At 38.3% G+C, this 20,851-nt stretch overlaps 1 protein-coding gene across 1 annotated transcript in view; it reads left to right on the top strand.

Moving 5' to 3' along the window:
* LOC124605342 (protein FAM135A) overlaps nt 1-18,948 on the top strand; it is a 600,028-nt gene extending 581,080 nt beyond the window's left edge. The window contains exons 15-16 of the mRNA XM_047136953.1: nt 14,876-15,103; nt 15,448-18,948. Coding sequence (XP_046992909.1) covers nt 14,876-15,103; nt 15,448-15,653 — 434 coding nt within the window. The 3' untranslated portion in view covers nt 15,654-18,948. The remainder of the gene's footprint in view (nt 1-14,875; nt 15,104-15,447) is intronic.
* Nucleotides 18,949-20,851: the final 1,903 nt, after the last annotated feature.

Raw genomic sequence — 20,851 nt, 5'->3', positions numbered from 1 at the left:
TTTTAAAACATTGAAAGGTTCCTTTACTCTTCTTCTTTTTAACAAGTTCCATCCACTGGTCTGGAATAACAATAAAAGATACCTGTCTTTTCTCTTTCTCAGTTAACCCAAAATCACAGTCAAAGGGTAAATGCATAGCACCAGGCACTAGACATTTAGGTTCCACTTCAAATCTCCCCGACTGTGTGAAGTACATCCAAAAGCTAACAAAAGAGAAGTTTTTGTTTTGTCAAAGCAAGAATATGAACACACAAATAGGTGATGTACAGTGTCAGGAACCAATGCTGTAATATACTGTCTAAGATACGAAATAATGTCGTCTACCCCCATACCAACTACTTCCTCTGACCACATAACTATTATTTCAAAATTATTAGATGATAAATTATGCATGCAGAAGTTAGATGTCCACAGCTGGTGTTTATAGAACGTAATTCCTACTGACAAGTGGGGCGTAGGTAGACATTGTTGTGTGTCAAAAGCAATGACCATAACAGAATTATTAGTTTTCGAATATTCGGAGTCTATTTTCAGATATTCATAGCCAGTGTGTGCCTGTTTAACATTAAAGTTCAATTTGCTTCTAGTTATTTCTTTTTCTGACCATTTTTCTCAGATGAAGTTTGAATCTTAAGGTGATCACAAAATTAACAGGTGTCACTATGTGATTGTGCAAAGCCAATAACATAAAACAGATCAATATTTTATGATACATGTCAAGGCTAAGATGTCCTTTATTTCTGTCTTCACACTTATCTTCATCAGGACTATATGTCTTGCCAATGTTAAGATCTGCACACAGATATGTCATTTTGGGATTCTTTTTCCTGGAGTAGTGACTTGACTGTGTAGGAAAACTATATTAGCTGTGGTCCTCCTCGCGTCATTTACTTAGGTGATTGTCATGTCTCCCCCAGTTATCCACATTAAATAAAATATTAAGCTTTTAAATCTTATCACTGTGAATGTATGATGTGTTTTGTTGTGTAATGAAACAAAGTTTACCACCGAAGTTCCAGATGTATTCTCTTGTTGATTCACATGGGATAAGCATCCAGTGCTTATACCAAAAATTCCTAGAAAAGCTTTCTTACAAATCCGAATGTGTGCTTCACTTACAGTAATCTTAAAGATAGTGAATATCTGCCCCCTACTCCTCTCTGTATCATCAGTATACCTCCACTTGACATTATTCCTATTAACACTTTGAAATATATACAGATTTTGAAGATTGTTGTTACTTACATTCCAGAAGTCAAGAAACAACTTGTCCCGTGTACTTTCAGGTACTATATCGAAGCATTTTCTCGTACAGGCACAATCTGAACCTTGTGATTCTGCCCTTTTCATTACACCCTTATAATTACTGTACTCTTCAACACTGTTTGGTTTCCTCTTCCCAACTTCTTTATGCAGTTCTGTGGATTACACTTCCTCTTTCGATAGTTACTACTGATTTTCACACTTTCATCAATGTTTCCCATTTCTATGTCTGCCTTTTTCACTATTTGTATTCTGTGCTGAATGTGCCAACTAAACACTTCAAACACCCTAAACTTGGTTCATAAAGTAAGTAATATTACATGCTGTACAAAGCTTATATTTTGTGTTTACACTTTTATTAATTATTTTGAGCATGTCTTAAATTGCAACACAACTATAACAATGTAGATACATACACAAAAAAGAAAGAAAAAACAGATGCATAATACTTATCTAAGCATGTTAAAAAATATATCACAATATTATCAACAAAAAACATATTAAATTTTATGTTTATATCTAAAATTGAAATATTAACCTCAAGGGATTAACTTAAAAAGCCAGTTACAGTCCCTCATATACTGAAAAGTTGAATTACGTGATCTCACAAATACTAAGCATAATTACGTTTGTAGACTGACTCAGATTCAATATCTGCTTTGAAAGCTTTACCAGCATTATGATGTTTTAGTACACCTACAGGTCAAGGAGAAAAGGAACCTGTCCCAGGTAACATGAAATGAAACGAATATAGACTACACATACACAATTAAGGTTTAATATCTAATATATGCAAGTTGTGCCAAACCAGTGAGAAGACTGATGACTAAACAAATCCAATATATTCAGTCCAGAAAAACTACTACTGCCCTATCCATTTACAAATTGAAAAGGAGGACTATGCCTGGAGGCACTGCGAAGCTGTGTGAAGCAGAAGTGTTTGTTTTCATAGTCCATACATAAAGCTCACATATAGCACTTTTGAGCATATTTTGGTTCGACAATTGGTAATATGCTTTGGAGCCTTGCGTGTGTCTCATCTAGACTGTTGATACACAGTATATTACTGCCCGAGGCTATTTTATCCAACTCCTTGCACTAGGTTAACCAGTGCCCCTACATCTTTCTGCCAAGCTAGCTTCTGTCTAACTAGGGTATGTTCTTAGCTGGCATGCACAGCAGTATCCAATTTAACAACGTGGGTCTGCACAATGGTGAACTTGGGCATTCTCTTGGATGTGTTTGAGGTTGTGTCAAAGCAACAGGTGAGTCACATGGTATTGAAAATTGGCTTTTGGAGGAAGAAACTCGTGCAGTTTGCAGAGATATAAGTCCTAGTGAATCCACAGTTGACCATGAAGAAAAAAAAGTGATTATGGTGCAGCCCTTCACATGTAACTGTAAAATTTATAAAGCAAGTGATCTTACCAAGTTTCTGTTAAGTTGGACATCGTGGATTCAGGCTTCATGAGAGCATTCAGCCAACACCAGCACTTGGTATATTTACAGATTTTATCACTGATGACCTTTTTAACAAATTTGTGTGCAGTGGAAAAAATACAAAGTTTACTCTTTTAGCAATACAGTGTGTGAGTTATGGAAAGGTGCTTTTTCAAAAGAAATGAAGACTTTATTTGTAGTAATTCTAACTTGGATTTGAATTTAAAGGGGCATTGACTATTTTACTAAAGACTGACTAGATTGAATTCCATTTGTCAAGGATGATGAGTTGTACTGAGCATGTTTGGAATATTTACAGCATACACGTTTCCTCTAGACAGCATAGTGGTTTCCAGTAAGAATTTCATTTATATTAGTAACCACGAAAAATACTTAGAACAGTAATTATACTACTAACGACTGCAGTCTTCTCATTGAACCCATAACTATAGTTATTCTGCTATTTATGAGTGCTCAATCAACATAACAATTGTTACAAGTAACATTATTTTCTGTTTGTGTTCATGTTGTTGTTGTTGTTGTTGTTGTGGTCTTCAGTCCAGAGATTGGTTTGATGCAGCTCTCCATGCTACTTTATCCTGTGCAAGCTTCTTCATTTTCAAGTAACTGCTGCACACTACATCCTTCTGAATCTGCTTAGTGTATTCATCTCTTAGTCTCCCTCTTTACCCTCCAGCTTCCCTCCACTACTAAATTGGTGATCTCTTGATGCCTCAGAACATGTCCTACCATCCGATTCCTTCTCCTAGACAAGTTGTGCCACAAATTCCTCTTCTCCCCAATTCTATTCAGTACCTCCTCATTAGTTACACGATCTACCCATCTAATCTTCAACATTCTTCTGTAGCACCACATTTCAAAAGCTTTTATTCTCTTCTTGTCTAAACAATTTATCGTCCATGGTCCACATCCACAAATGGCTACACTCCATACAAACACTGTGAGAAAAGACTTCCTGACACTTGAATCTATACTCGATGTTAACAAATTTCTCTTCTTCAGAAGCACTTTTCTTGCCATAGCCATTCTGCATTTTATATCCTCCCTTCTTCGACCATCATCAGTTTTTTTGCTCCCCAAATAGCAAAACTCATCTACTACTTTAAGTTTCTTATTTCCTGATCTAATTCACCGATTGAGGTGGTGCAGCGATCAGCACATTCGTCTCTCATTTGGGAGGACGACGTTTCAATCCCACGTCCGGCCATCCTGATTTAGGTTTTCCGTGATTTCCCTAAATCGCTCCAGGCAAATGCCAGAATGGTTCCTTTGAAAGAGCATGGCCAACTTCCTTCCCCATCCTTCCCTAATCCGATGAGACCAATGACCTTGCTGTTTGGTCTCTCCCCCAAACAATTCAACCCTCCTAATCTAATTCCCTCAGCATCAGCACTACATTCCATTATTCTCATTTTGCTTTTGTTGATGTTCATCTTATATCCTCCTTTCCATATGCTGTCCATTCTGTCCAGCTGCTCTTCAAGGTCCTTTGCTGTCTCTGACAGAATTACAATGTCATCAGCAAACCTCAAAGTTTTTACTTCTTCTCCATGGATTTTAATTCCTACTCCAAATTTTTCTTTTGTTTCCCTTACTGCTTACTCAATGTATAGATTGAATAACATTGGGGATAGGCTACAACCCTGTCTCGCTACCTTCCCAACCACTGCTTCTTTTTCATGCCCCTCGAATATTACTACTGCCATCTGGTTTCTGTACAAATTGTAAATAGCCTTTCGCTCCCTGAATTTTAGCCCTGCCACCTTCAAAATTTGAAAGAGAGTATTCCAGTCAACATTGACAAAAGTTTTCTCTAAGTCTACAAATGCTAGAAAGGTAGGTTTGTCTTTCCTTAATCTATCTTCTAAATTAAGTCATAGGGTCAGTATTTCCTCACGTGTTCCAACATTTCTAAGGGATCCAAACTGATCTTCCCCAAGGTCGGCTTCTACCAATTCGTGTATTTTGCAGCCTTGACTTATTAAACTCATAGTTCAGTAATTTTCACAGCTGTCAACACCTGCTTTCTTTGGGATTGGAATTATTATATTCTTCTTGAAGCCCGAGGGTATTTTGCCTGACTCACCAGTCGGTAGAGCTTTGTCAGGGCTGGCTCTCCCAATGCTGTCAGTAGTTCTAATAGAATGTTGTCTACTCCCAGGGCCTTGTTTTGACTTAGATCTTTCAGTGCTCTGTAAAACTCTTCACACAGTATCATATCTCCCATTTCATCTTTATCTACGTCATTTTCATCTCTCATATTGCCCTCAAGTACATCGGCCTTGTATAGATCCTCCATATATTCCTTCCACCTTTCTGCTTTCCCTTCTTTACTTAGAACTGGTTTTCCATCTGAGCTCTCGATATTCATGAAAGTGGTTCTCTTTTCTCCAAAGGTCACTCTAATTTTTCTGTAGGCTGTATCTATCTTACCCCTAGTGATATATGCCTCTACATCCTTACATTTGTCCTCTAGCCATCCCTGCTTCGCCATTTTGCACTTCCTGTCGATATCATTTTTTGAGACTTTTGTATTCCATTTTGCATGCTTCATTTACTGCATTTTTATATTTTCTCCTGTCATCAATTAAATTCAATATCTCTTCTTTTACCTGTTAAGGATTTCTACTGCCCTCATCTTTTTACCTACTTGATCCTCTGCTGCCTTCTCTATTTCATCTCTCAAATCTACCCATTCTTCATGTACTTTGAAACTTCCTGGCAGATTAAAACTGTGTGCCCGACCGAGACTCGAACTCAGGACCTTTGCCTTTCGCGGGCAAGTGCTCTACCAACTGAACTACCGAAGCACGACTCACGCCCGGTCTCACAGCCTTACTTCTGCCAGTATCTCGTCTCCTACCTTCCAAACTTTGCAGAAGCTCTCCTGCGAACCTTGCAGAACTAGCACTCCTGAAAGAAAGGATAATGCGGAGACATGGCTTAGCCACAGCCTGGGGGATGTTTCCAGAATGAGATTTTCACTCTGCAGCGGAGTGTGCGCTGATATGAAACTTCCTGGCAGATTAAAACTGTGTGCCTGACCGAGACTCGAACTCGGGACCTTTGCCTTTCGCGGGCAAGTGCTCTACCAACTGAGCTACCGAAGCACGACTCACGCCCGGTCTCACAGCCTTACTTCTGCCAGTATCTCGTCTCCTACCTTCCAAACTTTGCAGAAGCTCTCCTGCGAACCTTGCAAAACTAGCACTCCTGAAAGAAAGGATAATGCGGAGACATGGCTTAGCCACAGGCTGTGAGACCGGGCCTGAGTCGTGCTTCGGTAGCTCAGTTGGTAGAGCACTTGCCCGCGAAAGGCAAAGGTCCCGAGTTCGAGTCTCGGTCGGGCACACAGTTTTAATCTGCCAGGAAGTTTCATATCAGCGCACACTCCGCTGCAGAGTGAAAATCTCATTCTGGCTTCATGTACTTTGTTTATTTTCCCTGTTCTTGTTAGTCGTTCCCTATTTCTGTCTCTGAAACTCTCTACAACCTCAGGTTCTTTCAGTTTATCCAGGTCCCGTCTCCTTAAATTTCCACCTTTTCCCAGTTTCTTCAGTTTTAATCTACAGTTCATGAATTGGAAATATCCGACAATTTAAAATCTGGTTCCAAAATCTCTGTCTTACCATTACATAATCTATCTGAAACCTCCCAGTGTCTCCAGGCCTCTTCCACATGTATAACCTTCTTTCATGATTCTTAAACCAAGTGTTAGCTATGATTATGTTATGTTTTGTGCAAAGTTCTACCAGGTGGCTTCCTCTTTATTCCTTACCCCCATTCCATATTCACCTACTACTTTTCCTTCTATTCCTTTTCCTACTATTGTATTCCAGCCCCCCATACTATTAAATTTTTTTCTCCCTTCACCATCTGAATAATTTCTTTTATCTCATTTACATTTCTTCAATATCTTTGTGGTCTGTAGAGCTAGTTGGCATATAAACTTGTACTGTTGTGGTAGGGATGGGCTTTGTGTCTATCTTGGGTACAATAATGCCTTCACTATGCTGTTCGTAGTAGCTTACCTGTACTCCTAATTGTTATTCATTATTAAATCAACTTCTGCATTACCCCTACTTGATTTTGTATTTACATCCCTGTATTCACCTGACGAGAAGTCTTGTTCCTCCTACCACTGAACTTCACTAATTCCCATTATATCTAACTTTAACCTATCCATTTCCCCTTTTAAATTTTCTAACCTACCTGCCCGATTAAGGGACGTAACATTCCATGCTCTGATCCGTAGAATGCCAGTTTTGTTTCTCCTGATAAAGACGTCCTCCTGAGTAATCCATGCCCAGAGATCTGAAAGGGGGACTATTTTACCTCTGGAATATTTTACACAAGAGGACGCTATCATCATTTAACCATACAGTAAAGCTGCATGCCCTTGGGCAAAATTACAACTGTAGTTTCCTCTTGCTTTCAGCAGTTCACAGTACCAGCACAGCAAGGCTGTTTTGGTTAATGTTACAAGGCCAGATGAGTCAATCATCCAGACTGTTGCCCGTGCAACTACTGAAAAGGCTGCTGCCCCTCTTCAGGGACCACGTATTTGTCTGGCCTCTCAACAGATGCCCCTCCATTGTGGTTGCACTTGCAGTACAGCTATCTGTATCGCTGCTGTATGCAAACCTCCCTACCAACGGCAAGGTCCATGGTTCATGGGGTGGAGGGTGTTTATGTAATGATTTCAAATCAAATTCAGATTTTTGTCAGACATTATCTGACAAGATCAGAAGTAAAATTTATCAGATTTCTTATTAACAACCATTAGTAGTAAATTTTGAAAATAACAGGATGTCACCAATACTACAGACTGAAAAACGTGAATACATTTGAAATACTACAGAAAATCAAACCAATTAAAATGGGAATAAAGCAGTAACATACACATTATTATTTTAAATGCAAACTGTATTGTCAAACAATGGAAAGTCTACTGATTGCACAGTTTCACTTAACCTTGAGTGGAGGATGCTGGGAGCAGAAGCTTACAATTGGAGAGCCGCTAGAAGGGTCACATACAACCTCTTTGCTCATTCTTGTTAAAAAATATTAACAATCACTATGCACAACACCACATGTGGATCAGTACTATATTAACAATGGCTAATTACTATTATGCCACACAATATTGATAATGTAGCTAATGTTGGCAGTGACCATAAACATTCTGGAGCAGCATGAAGTCAGCTGACATCCCATCAGTAGATTGGAATGTCAACAGCATTAGGAAGAGGATAGATTGCTACTCACCGTAAAAATTACATTCTAGCAGTCTATGCTTTTCCTAATATTGTGTGCATTATAACTTCCTTGCATGCTCTGTGATTGTTTAGTGCATACAGGAGTGAGGAACAGATAGATGCTTGTCGTGAACAAAGATTTCAGATATTAATTTATTCTGCTTCTAATATGAAGTAGCAAAACTAATACATATCATTATTGCCATAGTCGTGGCATCAGTTGCTAACAGCAGCTTTGAATGTTGAAACATGCTTGCATCTCATTGGCAGCAGCATAAACATTCACAGCAGCACCTTTGTGCCGCAGTGGTGGCTGTAGAAAATGCAGCGGCGTATCTGGTGGCGTGCGTATTTGAAAGTGTGCCCGACCACATAGCGACTGATTCCACATCCTTCCCTGTCCACCATGGAAGTTAGAGGGGGAGGCCTGGATGATGAAGCTGGTTGCTTGGATGGGGGCAGAGCAGATAAACTCGTGTTCTGACATTTGTGTCTTACAAGAAACAGGGAAACTGCCGAGGAAAACCAGGCACAGGGTGCTACTGAGGTTGCTGGCGACTAGCTGACAGTGACGCCATCGGTGTCTATGGGAGAGGCGACCTACAGCGTTGGCAGCAACAGTGTCACAGGTGGGCAGATGGAGACTTCCATTTGTGAGATGGCCGCGGGTGGATGCACCCGTGTGGTAAGCTGCATAGGAGGCTGCATTGCGGCAGACAGGTGTGACTGCTACACGGCTGCCAGACGTTGTGCAACGAAAAAATCTGAAACAGTTTGATCTACTGCAGGATCACTGCATTCGCGGAGCTGTAGCTGATTTTGGTGGCACTGATGCATGCCTGTGCTGCCACGAATAGTAAATTGCACTCTGCCAGCCGATCTGAGAACAATGCCGAGTTTCCGTAAATGTTTATTATTGTATATTCGATATTGAATTGCGATGTTCGGGTGAAATTTTGTAGTGAAGTCTGAAGCTGGAGCAGAGCAGTAAGGATGAAGCAAATGCAGCGAAATCCGATGGCATGTCGCATGCAAATGTTCTGCCGGCAAAATGTCAGGAGCAGGCAAGTTACGATATGAACTCGGAAACTTCAGTAAGGCATCTTTGTTTGAATATGAAGCTCGAAGTTTTGACATTTGTGTATTGAACATTCAAACAAAATGTTCAGCCTTGCCATTAGACTGTGGCAAGATTAATGCTGTCCTCACATGCTATTCGGCCTCACCATTAGACTGTGGCAAGAATGGTGCTGACCTAACGTGCTTTATTCCATTGTGTTTGCAAAATTGTGCAAACTCCTTGGAAGTAAAAGAAGATCCATTGTCAGAAACAATTAATTATTTATGGCAAGCCTTCGAGAGAAAATACAGAAGCAAGCACCTTGATAGTGCTGGCAGCATTCATCAAACGTACTGGTATAAGAAAAGGGTTTTTGGTATAGGCATTGGCAATAATTAATCAATGTGTTTGCCAAAAGCTGCCAGCAAAGTCTATATGGATGCTTTGCCATGGAGTATCAAAATGTGGCAAGAAGAAAAATTCCTGGTGCTGAGTGGCCTGACTGTGCAAGTTTTACATTGTGCTGTCACACTTCTATTTGCTTATATAAACCAAGCCACTTACAATGTTGGCATGACAGTTGCTTAGTGCAGACTTTCCCCAAAGATCTGTATGTAGAAGATGTAAGTCATGCTTTTGCACCGAGGTGAGGATTGACACACTTTTCTTTTTGTTAGGTGTGTGAAGCAAAATCACATCATTCAGAAGAGATAAACTGCTGAAGTGACATAGAATCTTCACACTGAGGGATCGGGAACACATTTCTGAGAGTGTGGCCGACCTTTGCAAATGTAACCCTTCAGCAATTGTAGTGATTGTTCATGCTCCATGGTGTGTACAGTCCCCCTTGACTCAATAGGAAAAGAATGCAGTGCTTCCAAATCAGAAGAATCAATATGTAAACAAGATGCTTCTGATGGACTGAACACTGCACATCTGCTGACCGGTAAATGAGACAATGTGTCGCCATTTGCGTGTTGTGCTGTTGGGCATTACAGAAGTTCATATGGGTAATTTGACTCCTTTCTCTCAGGAGTGCTAGTTCTGCAACGCTCACAGGAGAGCTTCTGTAAAGTTTGGAAGGTAGGAGACGAGGTACTGGCAGAAGTAAAGCTGTGAGGACAGGGGTGAGTCGTGCTCAGGTAGCTCAGATGGTAGAGCACTTGCCCGCGAAAGGCAAAGGTCCCGAGTTCGAGTCTCAGTGCGGCACACAGTTTTAATCTGCCAGGAAGTTTCAGACAGAAATCTTATTTGGTTAAATCTTGAACTTTATGTGCATCGCCATATAGCGGAGATACTGAGTCGCAGATAGGCACAACAAAAAGACTCACAAATAAAGCTTTTATCCACTAAGGCCTTCATCAAAAATACATCACACACACACACACACACACACACACACACACACACACACACAAATGCAACTCTCACACACAGGACTGCAGTCTCAGGCAATTGAACCGAAGCCACACTCAGGGTTCAGTTGCCTGAGACTGCAGTTGTTTTTTTTTTTTTTTTTTTTGCAGTCTCTATGTTGTGCCTATCTGTGACTCAGAATCTCTGCTATATGGTGAATAGCAACTTTCCGTTTTGTAATATTATTACATTCCATCCTGGATTTTCCATTGTTTGATTTTTGTACATCGATAACTTTAAGCACTTCAATTAGGCTAAAAGTGTGACACTTTAGAATTTCAGCCCTCAGCCCTCAGTCTCTGATCTGTTGGGTTCTGAATAGTGGCATCATGAAGTGCTTCATCCTGATAAGTTGTGCCACAAGACACAATTGGATTTACAGTCTATAGTCATGCCCTGCAGATTGGCAATCCATTCTTTATAGGACTGATCAGTGTGACGTTGCAAGCAGAAAAATGTATTCTATTCAGCAGCAACGTTTATTTTTCTCTCAAAAAATCCATGTAATATTGCAATTATGATCTCTTAGGACTGGGTTTGGGAGCATTGATAGAAAACAATTTCACTAGGAGGTGGTAAGTGTACACTTCTGCACTTGAAAAGAGGAATGCATGATGTGATTCACCTGTGATCTTGTAGTTGTTGAAATGTTGACGCAGCTGTGTTATGTAATCTTTCCATATTCCCTTCGTCTCATCAAACTATCTGAAGGGCAGAGGCGGCAGGTGAATTTCTTCTTTAGCTTCTGATGCCTTTCCCTGCTAGGCTGGTTGCACTCGTTTGAGGCAACAAACTGCTGACAGCAGTTCTGTTGTTCATTGATTCTGAAACTGAACTAGAGGTGTTAGATGCTGCTCAGCACTTAGATGTTGCTCTCCTTGGTTTGTCAAGATTCCTTAAATATCTGAACTTGAAATATTTCAACTTATGTATTTCAGCTTAATGTATGCATACACACAGAAAATAATTCCACTTCCTTTTCTTCATCGCAAGTCTGTTATAACGTCCTTCCATGCTGTGTGGTTCTTTAGTGGATACGGCAATGAGGAACAGATGCTGTTAAATATGAACAGAGAATTCAGTTATTAATTTATTCTACATCTAATATCAGATAGTAAAAATAATACCTAACTTTCTTGCTGTAATTGCATCGTCAGTTGCTAACAGTAGCTTTGAATGTCGAATCATATACAGATACTGCACAGTGCCAAGTAAGTCAGTTTTCAATACAATAACTATTCAATAGGTCATGAGCCAGGGGCACTATGAAAGTCTGTAATGCTATTCAACCAGCAAACACAAAAAATGGGGTCAATGCATGAATGTTCAAACTTAAGTGAACCCACTGCTGAAGCTCTGGAGAGGGAACGCTTGCATCTGTTTGGCGGCACCATAATCATTTGTGGCAGCACTCCCATGCCACAGTGGGGATTGTAGAAAATGCAGCAGTATAACTGGCAGTGTGTGTGTATTTGAAAGTGTATTTGATTTTGGAGTACTTATGCATGTGGAAAGATTGATGGTAAAAATATTTCTCTTTTCAATCACTGCTGTCACTGGTAGCGATATCAGTTGTCTGTTTATCCTTATTTGATTAGCAAAGACAAATTGAGTTTGACTTAAACTTTTGATGTTTAGCAAGTAGCAGGTTTGACAATATGTTGCTGCTGATGTAACTGAAAATAAATATGATACCACTAAGAAATTATTTTGTCCTTTTTTTCTTCTACTGAGGAGGTAACATGCCATTTTTATAAGATAATCTGGTTACATATATGAACTTTAGAACTGACCATGTGATTGTACGCTTTGTCACATTGAGAGAACAGTAGCACATCTTCCTTGTAGCCTCCATGGCATTGCTGTTCCCTCACAGTTTTTGCCAGTCATATATATTTTGATATTCTCATCATATAGTTAAAATATAAGTTTCAGAACATTACCCATATGATAGCCACTCCATTTTGATATAATCAATCATGGAAACCAAAATGGTTCTTGTTCCTTAAGAAAGTTTTCTGCAGCTAATGAAAGATTAATATAAATATAATGAAAAGTGTCATGTTTTCTCTGGAGATTCTTACTCTGCAATTATGTGTCTAGAAGGTGTGTGAGTGGGGGGGGATTAGGAAGTTACAGTTACAGCAAAGAAACCTCAAGCACATATTCGTATTGCATTTCTACCATGATCATTTCAAATTTAACTGTTCTGGTATTCATTCTAAGTGGTTTAGGGGACTCGCAAGAAAGCTACATCTGGATGAGCAGGCACAGGGATTTGAACCTTGAACTTTTCTCCTCTAAATCTGTGTCCAGTGTCTTAACCATAACTGCTGTGCCACCCATTTCAGTTAAGTGAAAAATTTTCAGTGAATTTGAAAGTAAAAATCTCGTATACTGAACTGGTAATGCATAAAGTCAGGCAGTGGATTAAAAGTATCCGTTAAGTCATCCACTGATCACACTGGCACCAAAATAGATGACAATAAAGTGAAGGGTGAAGTACAAAATTTTATCATCTACAGATGTTTCGTATACACTTCAAAATATTTTGGATGCAGAATTATGGGACATTGCAGAACTAAGTGTGACTTTATTTATTGTTATCTCATTATCAGTGCGTCACTGTCTAGTTCTCCAGGCATTGTTGTTAGCAGCAGATGCCACATGCACCGATGAGCCAAAACATGACCACCTTAATAGCTTGTTTGCCCATCTTTGGAACAAAATATGCAACTGATTCTGCATATCGGGGATCTATAACAGTTTGTCGGTAGGTTTGTGGAGGTATGTGGCATGCACAGATCATGTAACTGATGAAAGGAACTGGCCGCTGACTCGCACCCTGGGTGATGACAGCTAGTAGCAAGCCAGATGGGTTCCATAGGATTTACATCAGGTGAATTTGGTTGCTGGGACATCAATGCGAGTTCACTACAATGCTCCTTAAACCACTGTAACGTAGTTCTGGCTCCAAGACACAGACAGTTATACTGCTGAAAGATGACACTGTTGTTGGGGAAGATGTCAAACATGAAGGGCTACAGGTGGTTTGCAGCTGTCAGTGTGCCTTTGATTACGAACCACAGGTCCCGTGCAAGTGCAGGAGCATGCCTCCCACAGCATAATGCTGCTCCCGCCAGTGCACATTTTGAGCCGCCATTCACTTTGATGACTGTGTTTGTGCAGATGACCTTTGAACTAGTGAAGCAGAAATGTGATTCACCCAAAGAGCCGTCACGTTTTCAGGATCCATGGTCAGATCCCCATGATTCCATGCCCACTGCAATCATAATTGATGATCTCATTGTATCAACACGTGAACGCTTAGGGGAGGTCTGCTGCAGAGCTCCATGTTCAAAAATGTTCATTGAACAGTCTGCTCTGAAGCACTCACACATGCTCCAGCATTGTGCTCTATTAGCAGAGAGGCCGTAGGCCACCCTGTATCCTTCTTACAGAGCGGGCAAGCCTCTGAACCATACGTCCTGTGAAGAGTCGTGAATGTCCAACCATTTACTAACTAATGATAGTTTTGTTGTCCTCCTACCTTTTTCCACAGGTGCTGATGACATTAGCACATGAACATTCAACCAGCTTCACTGTTTCAAGATATTCAGTCACAGACTCTGCATAATAATAATGTGCCCTGTGCCAGAGTCACTTATCTCAAAGAATTTTCCCATTTTGTAGCCCAAATCTTCGCTAGGGCAATCCCCTGCTCCGCTTACATAAATTTGTTACTGTGTCATGTGCACACATCACCGCCAGACGGTATCCAGTATCTCGGTGGGCAGTGGTCATAATGTTTCAGCTTATCAGAGCCAGCATCAGTGGAAAGACAATGACTTGGTTAATATTATTTGTCCTGTTGCTGTATTTAAATTTCAGCATATTGTAGTTATGTTCTGCCACTAATTACAACAGGCTGTTGCCAATAGATAATAAGCGTATCAGTCACATGTTTCTCCCTCCCTGGCACACACAAACCTCTTCCCTCCCCTGGCCAAAAGGATGTTGTTATTAGGGAAGTAAGTATGAACTAGCAAAGTGGAATTTGAAAAACAAACATCTAGGTCTTCTCAGAATTATACTTTTCAAGTTTTTTTCAAATGGAATTGTCTTGAGCACCAGTACAGCACATAAGTATTTTCTGTCAAGAATATTTAATCCATGTTTGCTTTGTTATTATATTGTGGCATTCACTAAGGGATTGCAGCTTTCAACTCTTAAATTCTGTCATATTTTATCCATGGTGTAGATTTTATACTTCTGTAGGTCTGATGTACTTACCTTTAAAAAACAACCTTTTATGAATAAATGAATTCACATGTTCATGCATTTACTTATAATTCCAAATTAAAAATCATTGTGTTGATTACTAGAAATTTTGGAAAAAAAAAAAAAAATCTTTCAGGGATGTGGTTTATGCAGAAGTGGAAGAAATCTGGTTCACTCTTGCAACTTGCATTACGTGATGCTGCTGATGTGCGTCAAACTTTCCTGTACCGCTTAAGTCAACGCTCAAACCTACACCACTTCCGAAATATTTTATTGTGTGGATCTTCGCAAGATAGATACGTTCCTTTGCATTCAGCTCGAATAGAACTTTGCAAGGCTGCTGTTAAGGATACATCAGTTCAAGGTTTGTGTATCAGAATGTATGTACGAATTCTGTTATTTCTTTTGGTTTCTCCCCTCAAAGGCAATACAGAAACATTGATGGATGAGCTTCATTCTTTCTACTGTTAAAGCTGCAGTTTTAATCTTGTTTTACTGTAGTGTACATAAATAAATTGAAAAAGTTTACTTTTTATATAAAATGTTTTGCAGCTGAGTTAGTGTTATAAGCAGAATTGTGACTTTAGAGGTAGTGGAACTGCTGTAAGACATTACATTCAGATTCAATTAAAAAACAAATAATTTGGCTCTAAGTTTTTTAGAAAAATCTTGCATTACTTAACATAATCAATTTTTTTCATTACACAGGTGCTGCTTACAGGGAGATGGTGCACAACATCCTATACCCCATTATCAGCAAACCAGAAGTAACTTTTGTTCGCTATGATGTACACCATGCGCTGCCAAATACGGCTAATTCTCTTATTGGCAGAGCTGCTCATATTGCTGTGTTAGATTCTGAACTTTTTATTGAAAAGTTCCTTGTGGTGACAGGCCTCAAGTATTTCAGATGAGCTTAACAATTTATATGTGAAAGAAAATGCATTTATATGCAGAATTATATGAAGAGCCGATTATCAACATTCCTTTTTGTGTGTATAACAATCATTGCCACTGGGGAGGGAAACTTTTATCGAGCTTAGAGGAAAATGAGAATTTGCTACTGGGACTGGAATTTTCTTTAAAATGTTTCAGTGTTCCTTCCCACAATTGTTTTTATAAACAAGTCTGGAAATGGACTAATAATGGCAGCTGTAATATTGATTGTGTGATCTTGCCTACTGCTCTGACTGCCAGCAGCAATTTCTATGCCTCATACAAGTAATTAAATCACAGTTTGATCTGTACTATATTAATCTGCCATGTTGTGTTTCAAAACATGAAGGAACTAATTGTGAACAAGCACCAGCATTCTGGTAGGACTTTTAATAAAATACTTGAAAAGAAAAAAAATATAATTACAAAGTAGCTATCGGGCAGAAAGCAAATTTTGATTTCAACTTGAGTTGTTATACATTAAGCGGTGCACATGCAACGGTGTCCAAAACAATTGTAATATGGCTTGTGTTTGTATTTTATCTAACCAATCAGGTAACATGTGATAGGCTGTTGAATCCTCGGGGATTTCAAATCGGCGTTAAAAATCGTCATTGATATTCATAATATTACTTCTGGAACAATTGTGTTCATGTTTTGCTGTGGTGCCACAAATAAATGGGAAAAAAAGGAAAGGACATACACCAAAATTTTAAGATATTTAAAGCTTTCAAAGAGTAGACTGTGTTGTACACTAATAATCTTTTGCAAATTGTTGTTAGAAATTCTGGATGGTTTGTAAAATTATAAAATGCGTGGTAACATAAACTTCTTACAAAGTATGTTGTAATATTCGTTGCTGAGCATATTAGGTGACACATTCATGTTTATTCTTGTTCTTACGACTTTTTTTTCCCTCCCCATAATGAAGTTCAAACGATGTCAATTTGTTTGCTCATGTTTTCAGTCCCTATGAGATCTGAAACCTAAATTGTATAGTAACAGTTCTCAGTTTTTAACTGATGTTCACACCAAGTGCTAGTAATATAAGAGTATACTTTGTCGATTGTCGTATTTGTCTACTTTACCTACACATGTTGATTCTTATTTGTACTGTACATTTATATACAGTGTGGTTAGATGGTGTTGATAAAAATTTTAAAAGGAAATTAAAAAAAAATAAGGGCTGTTCTGTATGATTCATGAAGAGTCCCTCCAAATATTAGCTGTTGGTTTATTGCTCACAGTGTGTCAACATATAGGTACATTAATTACTGGTGATCTGTAAACAGTGTATTTCATGAAAATAGATATCAGGTTTGAATTAAAAGTGACTCATCAGTTTATGATAAATAAAATATGTATTAAAATGTTCATTTAGCGAGTGTAATATAACCTGTGCATGTTGATTCTCCCAGGTTTATTTCATCTGATAATGCAGATTTAAAATATAAATGTCACTGAACAGTCATGATTTTGTGTTTCAGACAAACAGTTAGTGAAATCTGAAATTGCAGTGTGATTATTTTTAATGAAATTCATTATTTCCATAATGTATTGGAACAAGTGGCATGTGACAGGTATAACATGACCTTTTTCCATTGTCTTCCATGGTCTTAGCAATTCAAGTCTTCCTATCTCCAAACTTTGCTAACCATTGATTGCATCAGAAGTAACAGAAAAACTCCTCCAGTCTATTTTTCTCAAACCCTTACATTGTGCATCTCTTAGTGCTTTGGTTCATCTTACATTATTAAAACTGCATTTCTGTAAAACTGCATATAAAAAAATGTAGATAACAAATAACAAAAATTATGGCTGTAAGCACACTGTGAGAGTATATTGAATGTGTGCAAATGAACAAACACCTTTATCCACCATAAGCACACATAAATAAATTACATTGTTCGTTTGCCTTCTGTTTGCATGCCTTAGGATCACAGTTGGAAAACTTGTACCGCCTTCTTTTCTGTATTTCATCTCCATATGATCAGTCACTCCACACTTTCTCCATCCCATTAGCATCCTTAATTTAGCATCTTAAAAAATGTCAGACTGTCAGATTTTGTTAACATTTTAGCTGGCTTTAATAACTGGGTGAAATTAAAGAGTGTTAGTTGTCATAAAACTTATTAAAATCCCATAACTGAAATCATCTTTAGAAAACTAAACTTGAGATTTTGACAAAGGAGGAGCAGCAGTTTAGCAAACATTTTACTCCATTATGTAGAATGTAAAGACTGCTGTGATTGTTTCCCTTAACCTGTTGAAGCATCAGAATTGTATTTTGATATATATAAGAGTGCAGATGTCTCAATGGATATCTGTTGTTTTTGTATCACATTAAAAAAAGAAAGCTTGCATACTAAGACTATTGGTATCCCTGATCATGAGAGCAACAACTTAGGAATTTTAATCCTTCACTTTGATTACTCCAAGGGTACAGGCTACATCACAGAAAATGAAAGCTTCAAAACGCATTTCTAGCAGATTCTAAATCAATGTCATATGGTTTAACTAATTGTTTCAATATTAGTGGCTCCTCAACAGTTTAGTTTATTTAATTAGCTTTGTCTTTCCTCATATACTTGCTCAAAAGCTTTCCACTGTCAGCTTCACATATTTTGTGTAAAATGTAACACAACAGCTTCAATGTTGATATTATTAGTATTTTAAAGCAAGAATGTTTCTTTGAAATGTGCAGTTTCTCTCTTTGGACACATCTGACAGCAACCATCACAAACAGTGAAAATGATCATTTATGTGACATATTTTAAATGACTAAATCTGGGAGCTTTAACATGCTTGTTATAGCTTTATTTGAACTAAGTCAACTATTTGTTCATTTCCAGCAATAACTGTTAGAGTGAATTAGTTACATGACAGTGTCATTTCACTCATGGGTGCTGATGAATCTGTATTAGTGTCTTCATTGTATGGATGCCAAAGTATTAAACAGAATCAGAGAAGAACTCTGAATATACTGTACCTGTTACATGGATAATAGAGTTTATCTTGCAGAAATGTTAAACAATTCACACTAGTTTTGTGCTCTGTGGCAAGTATTGTGATATCGAAAACAAAAATTAAAACAGCCCATTAAACATACTTTGCTGCACTGTTGCTCTGTTTTCACCACTGAAAGAGATAAGTAAGCTTTGAGAGCTTTGTAACTGTTAAATAATGTGTACAAGACTATAAAGTGTATCTTCACCTACAAAATGTTTTATAATGTTTAATAAATGAACTGATTATTTATTGTTTGTAAGAACAGTGAAACGCCTCAAATATACGTGAATAATTTTTATAGCTCATATTACTGTCTCAAGAAAGTAATTGTAAATCAGCTTGTACATGAAGAGGAAAAGTATCCCACATACTTATTTCAAACTGCTCATTTTTAGTAGTTTATCACAGGTGAGTTTACAGAATATTGTAAACTAAGTATTATGATGTGTGTCACTCTTATGCTCCTCATATTTTTCACAATTTCTCAGGGATCTTGGCACTGGATTATGACTGATTTGACACCTGGTGTTCGTGTACCACATAAAAAATACAGCAAATATCCCATTACATTGTATCAACATAAAAAGTATGAAAGTCAGTCCATTTTTAGAAATACAGTATTCTTAACCTCCCATTGGATAAAATAAATTATAAAAATAAAGTGTGTGTGTGTGTGTGTGTGTGTGTGTGTGTGTGTGTGTGTGTGAGAGAGAGAGAGAGAGAGAGAGAGAGAGAGAGAGAGAGAGATGTAATCGACATCATTATATATATTACAGTAGTTAATTTTAGAAAATTGTTCCCTAAACTTCCTAAGATTTATCACATTTTGCAACAAAACCTTTTTACATTGGTTCAAGCAATTCAACGAATCTTAAAAGTTTGAGCGAGTTTTGTGCCTTGCACTGCTTGGAGTAAAATTGTTCCTTACTTCTACATTAAACTAAATCTTCTACTCATGAACATACTTTGTATATAGGTGATGAGTGGAACGCTGGAGTATTAGAGGCATGTTAACAGATGTTATTCACCTAAATATGACTGCGCGCCTGGCCAGACAGAAGGCAGTGTGGCGGTGTGGCAGTGCAGCCTGTGGCCTAGAGCCACTGTGGTTAGGCAGTGTTGGTGAAATGCTCGTAGTTGCACTGTGTCGGTCACACAGAGGGAAGCTTTGATGCGGCAGCCACCGGCTTGCCAATGCCAGGGTGTCTAAAAATACAGATTCGCTGTCACGGCTGGTGGCTTTTGCAGACCTGTATGCTTATTTAACTATTATGTTCCCACACTAAGATGGCTGAGGCAGCAGTAGTGGGAGACAGATGCACTGTATCAGCAGGTGTGTAGTGCACAGAGAGAGATTAGTGCAAAAAAAACAAAAAAAACTTTGATGGTGTGATGAAGTACAGCTTCTTCTATGATAGAGGTGATGTAGATCACAAGAATGTTTTGAAACAGGCCAAAGCATGAAGAGAGATGACTGCTGAACTGGATCAAGATGTTACATTATTGCAAATATTTTATTTCACACACATTCAATATATTACATAAAATGTACTGAAGTACAGCTCTGTATTAAATAATGGAAATTAATTAGTGCATAATACAACATAGCTTACTGCAAGTAGTACATACAATGTGTCACAATGGAAAACAATATGTAGTAGGAAATTCAAATAGAAGAAACCTCCACATTTGTTGAAATCAGAATTTATGTAAGGCAGTTGTGTGTCTCAGTTAGGTGAAAATTAACGGGTAGACCTACATTATGTTACTGAAGTTGACACCAACTATTTCCATGCTTGGTTCTAACACTAACAACTGAAGATGTTATTCCATACCTTAGTTTTATAGCACTGTTTAAAACATTTCTTCCAACCTTATTCAAACTATCTTCGGCATGATTTTGTCAATGCTCGAAAAAATCATTGTATGCTAAGCATTTGCTGACACTAAGGAGTTTACACACTGAATTGTGTATGTATAAAAAAAGTTATTTGATATAGTTTAGCAGAGATGTCACTTGGTTCTCTTTCCTTTATAGGTGTTCAATTATTTATATGTTACACTGCTAGTAGCCTATAAAAGTGCTCCACACTGAAAATGTGACACAGCTTGCTGTGAAGTTAATTGCATTATGATGTACTATGTTCTAGAGCGTATATTCTGTGAC

Source organism: Schistocerca americana, chromosome 3, assembly GCF_021461395.2.
Source record: "Schistocerca americana isolate TAMUIC-IGC-003095 chromosome 3, iqSchAmer2.1, whole genome shotgun sequence".
In the NCBI taxonomy this organism is placed as follows: domain Eukaryota; kingdom Metazoa; phylum Arthropoda; class Insecta; order Orthoptera; family Acrididae; genus Schistocerca; species Schistocerca americana.
The sequence above is the reverse complement of the archived record's forward strand: the minus strand, read 5'-3'. Positions and strand labels throughout refer to the sequence as shown.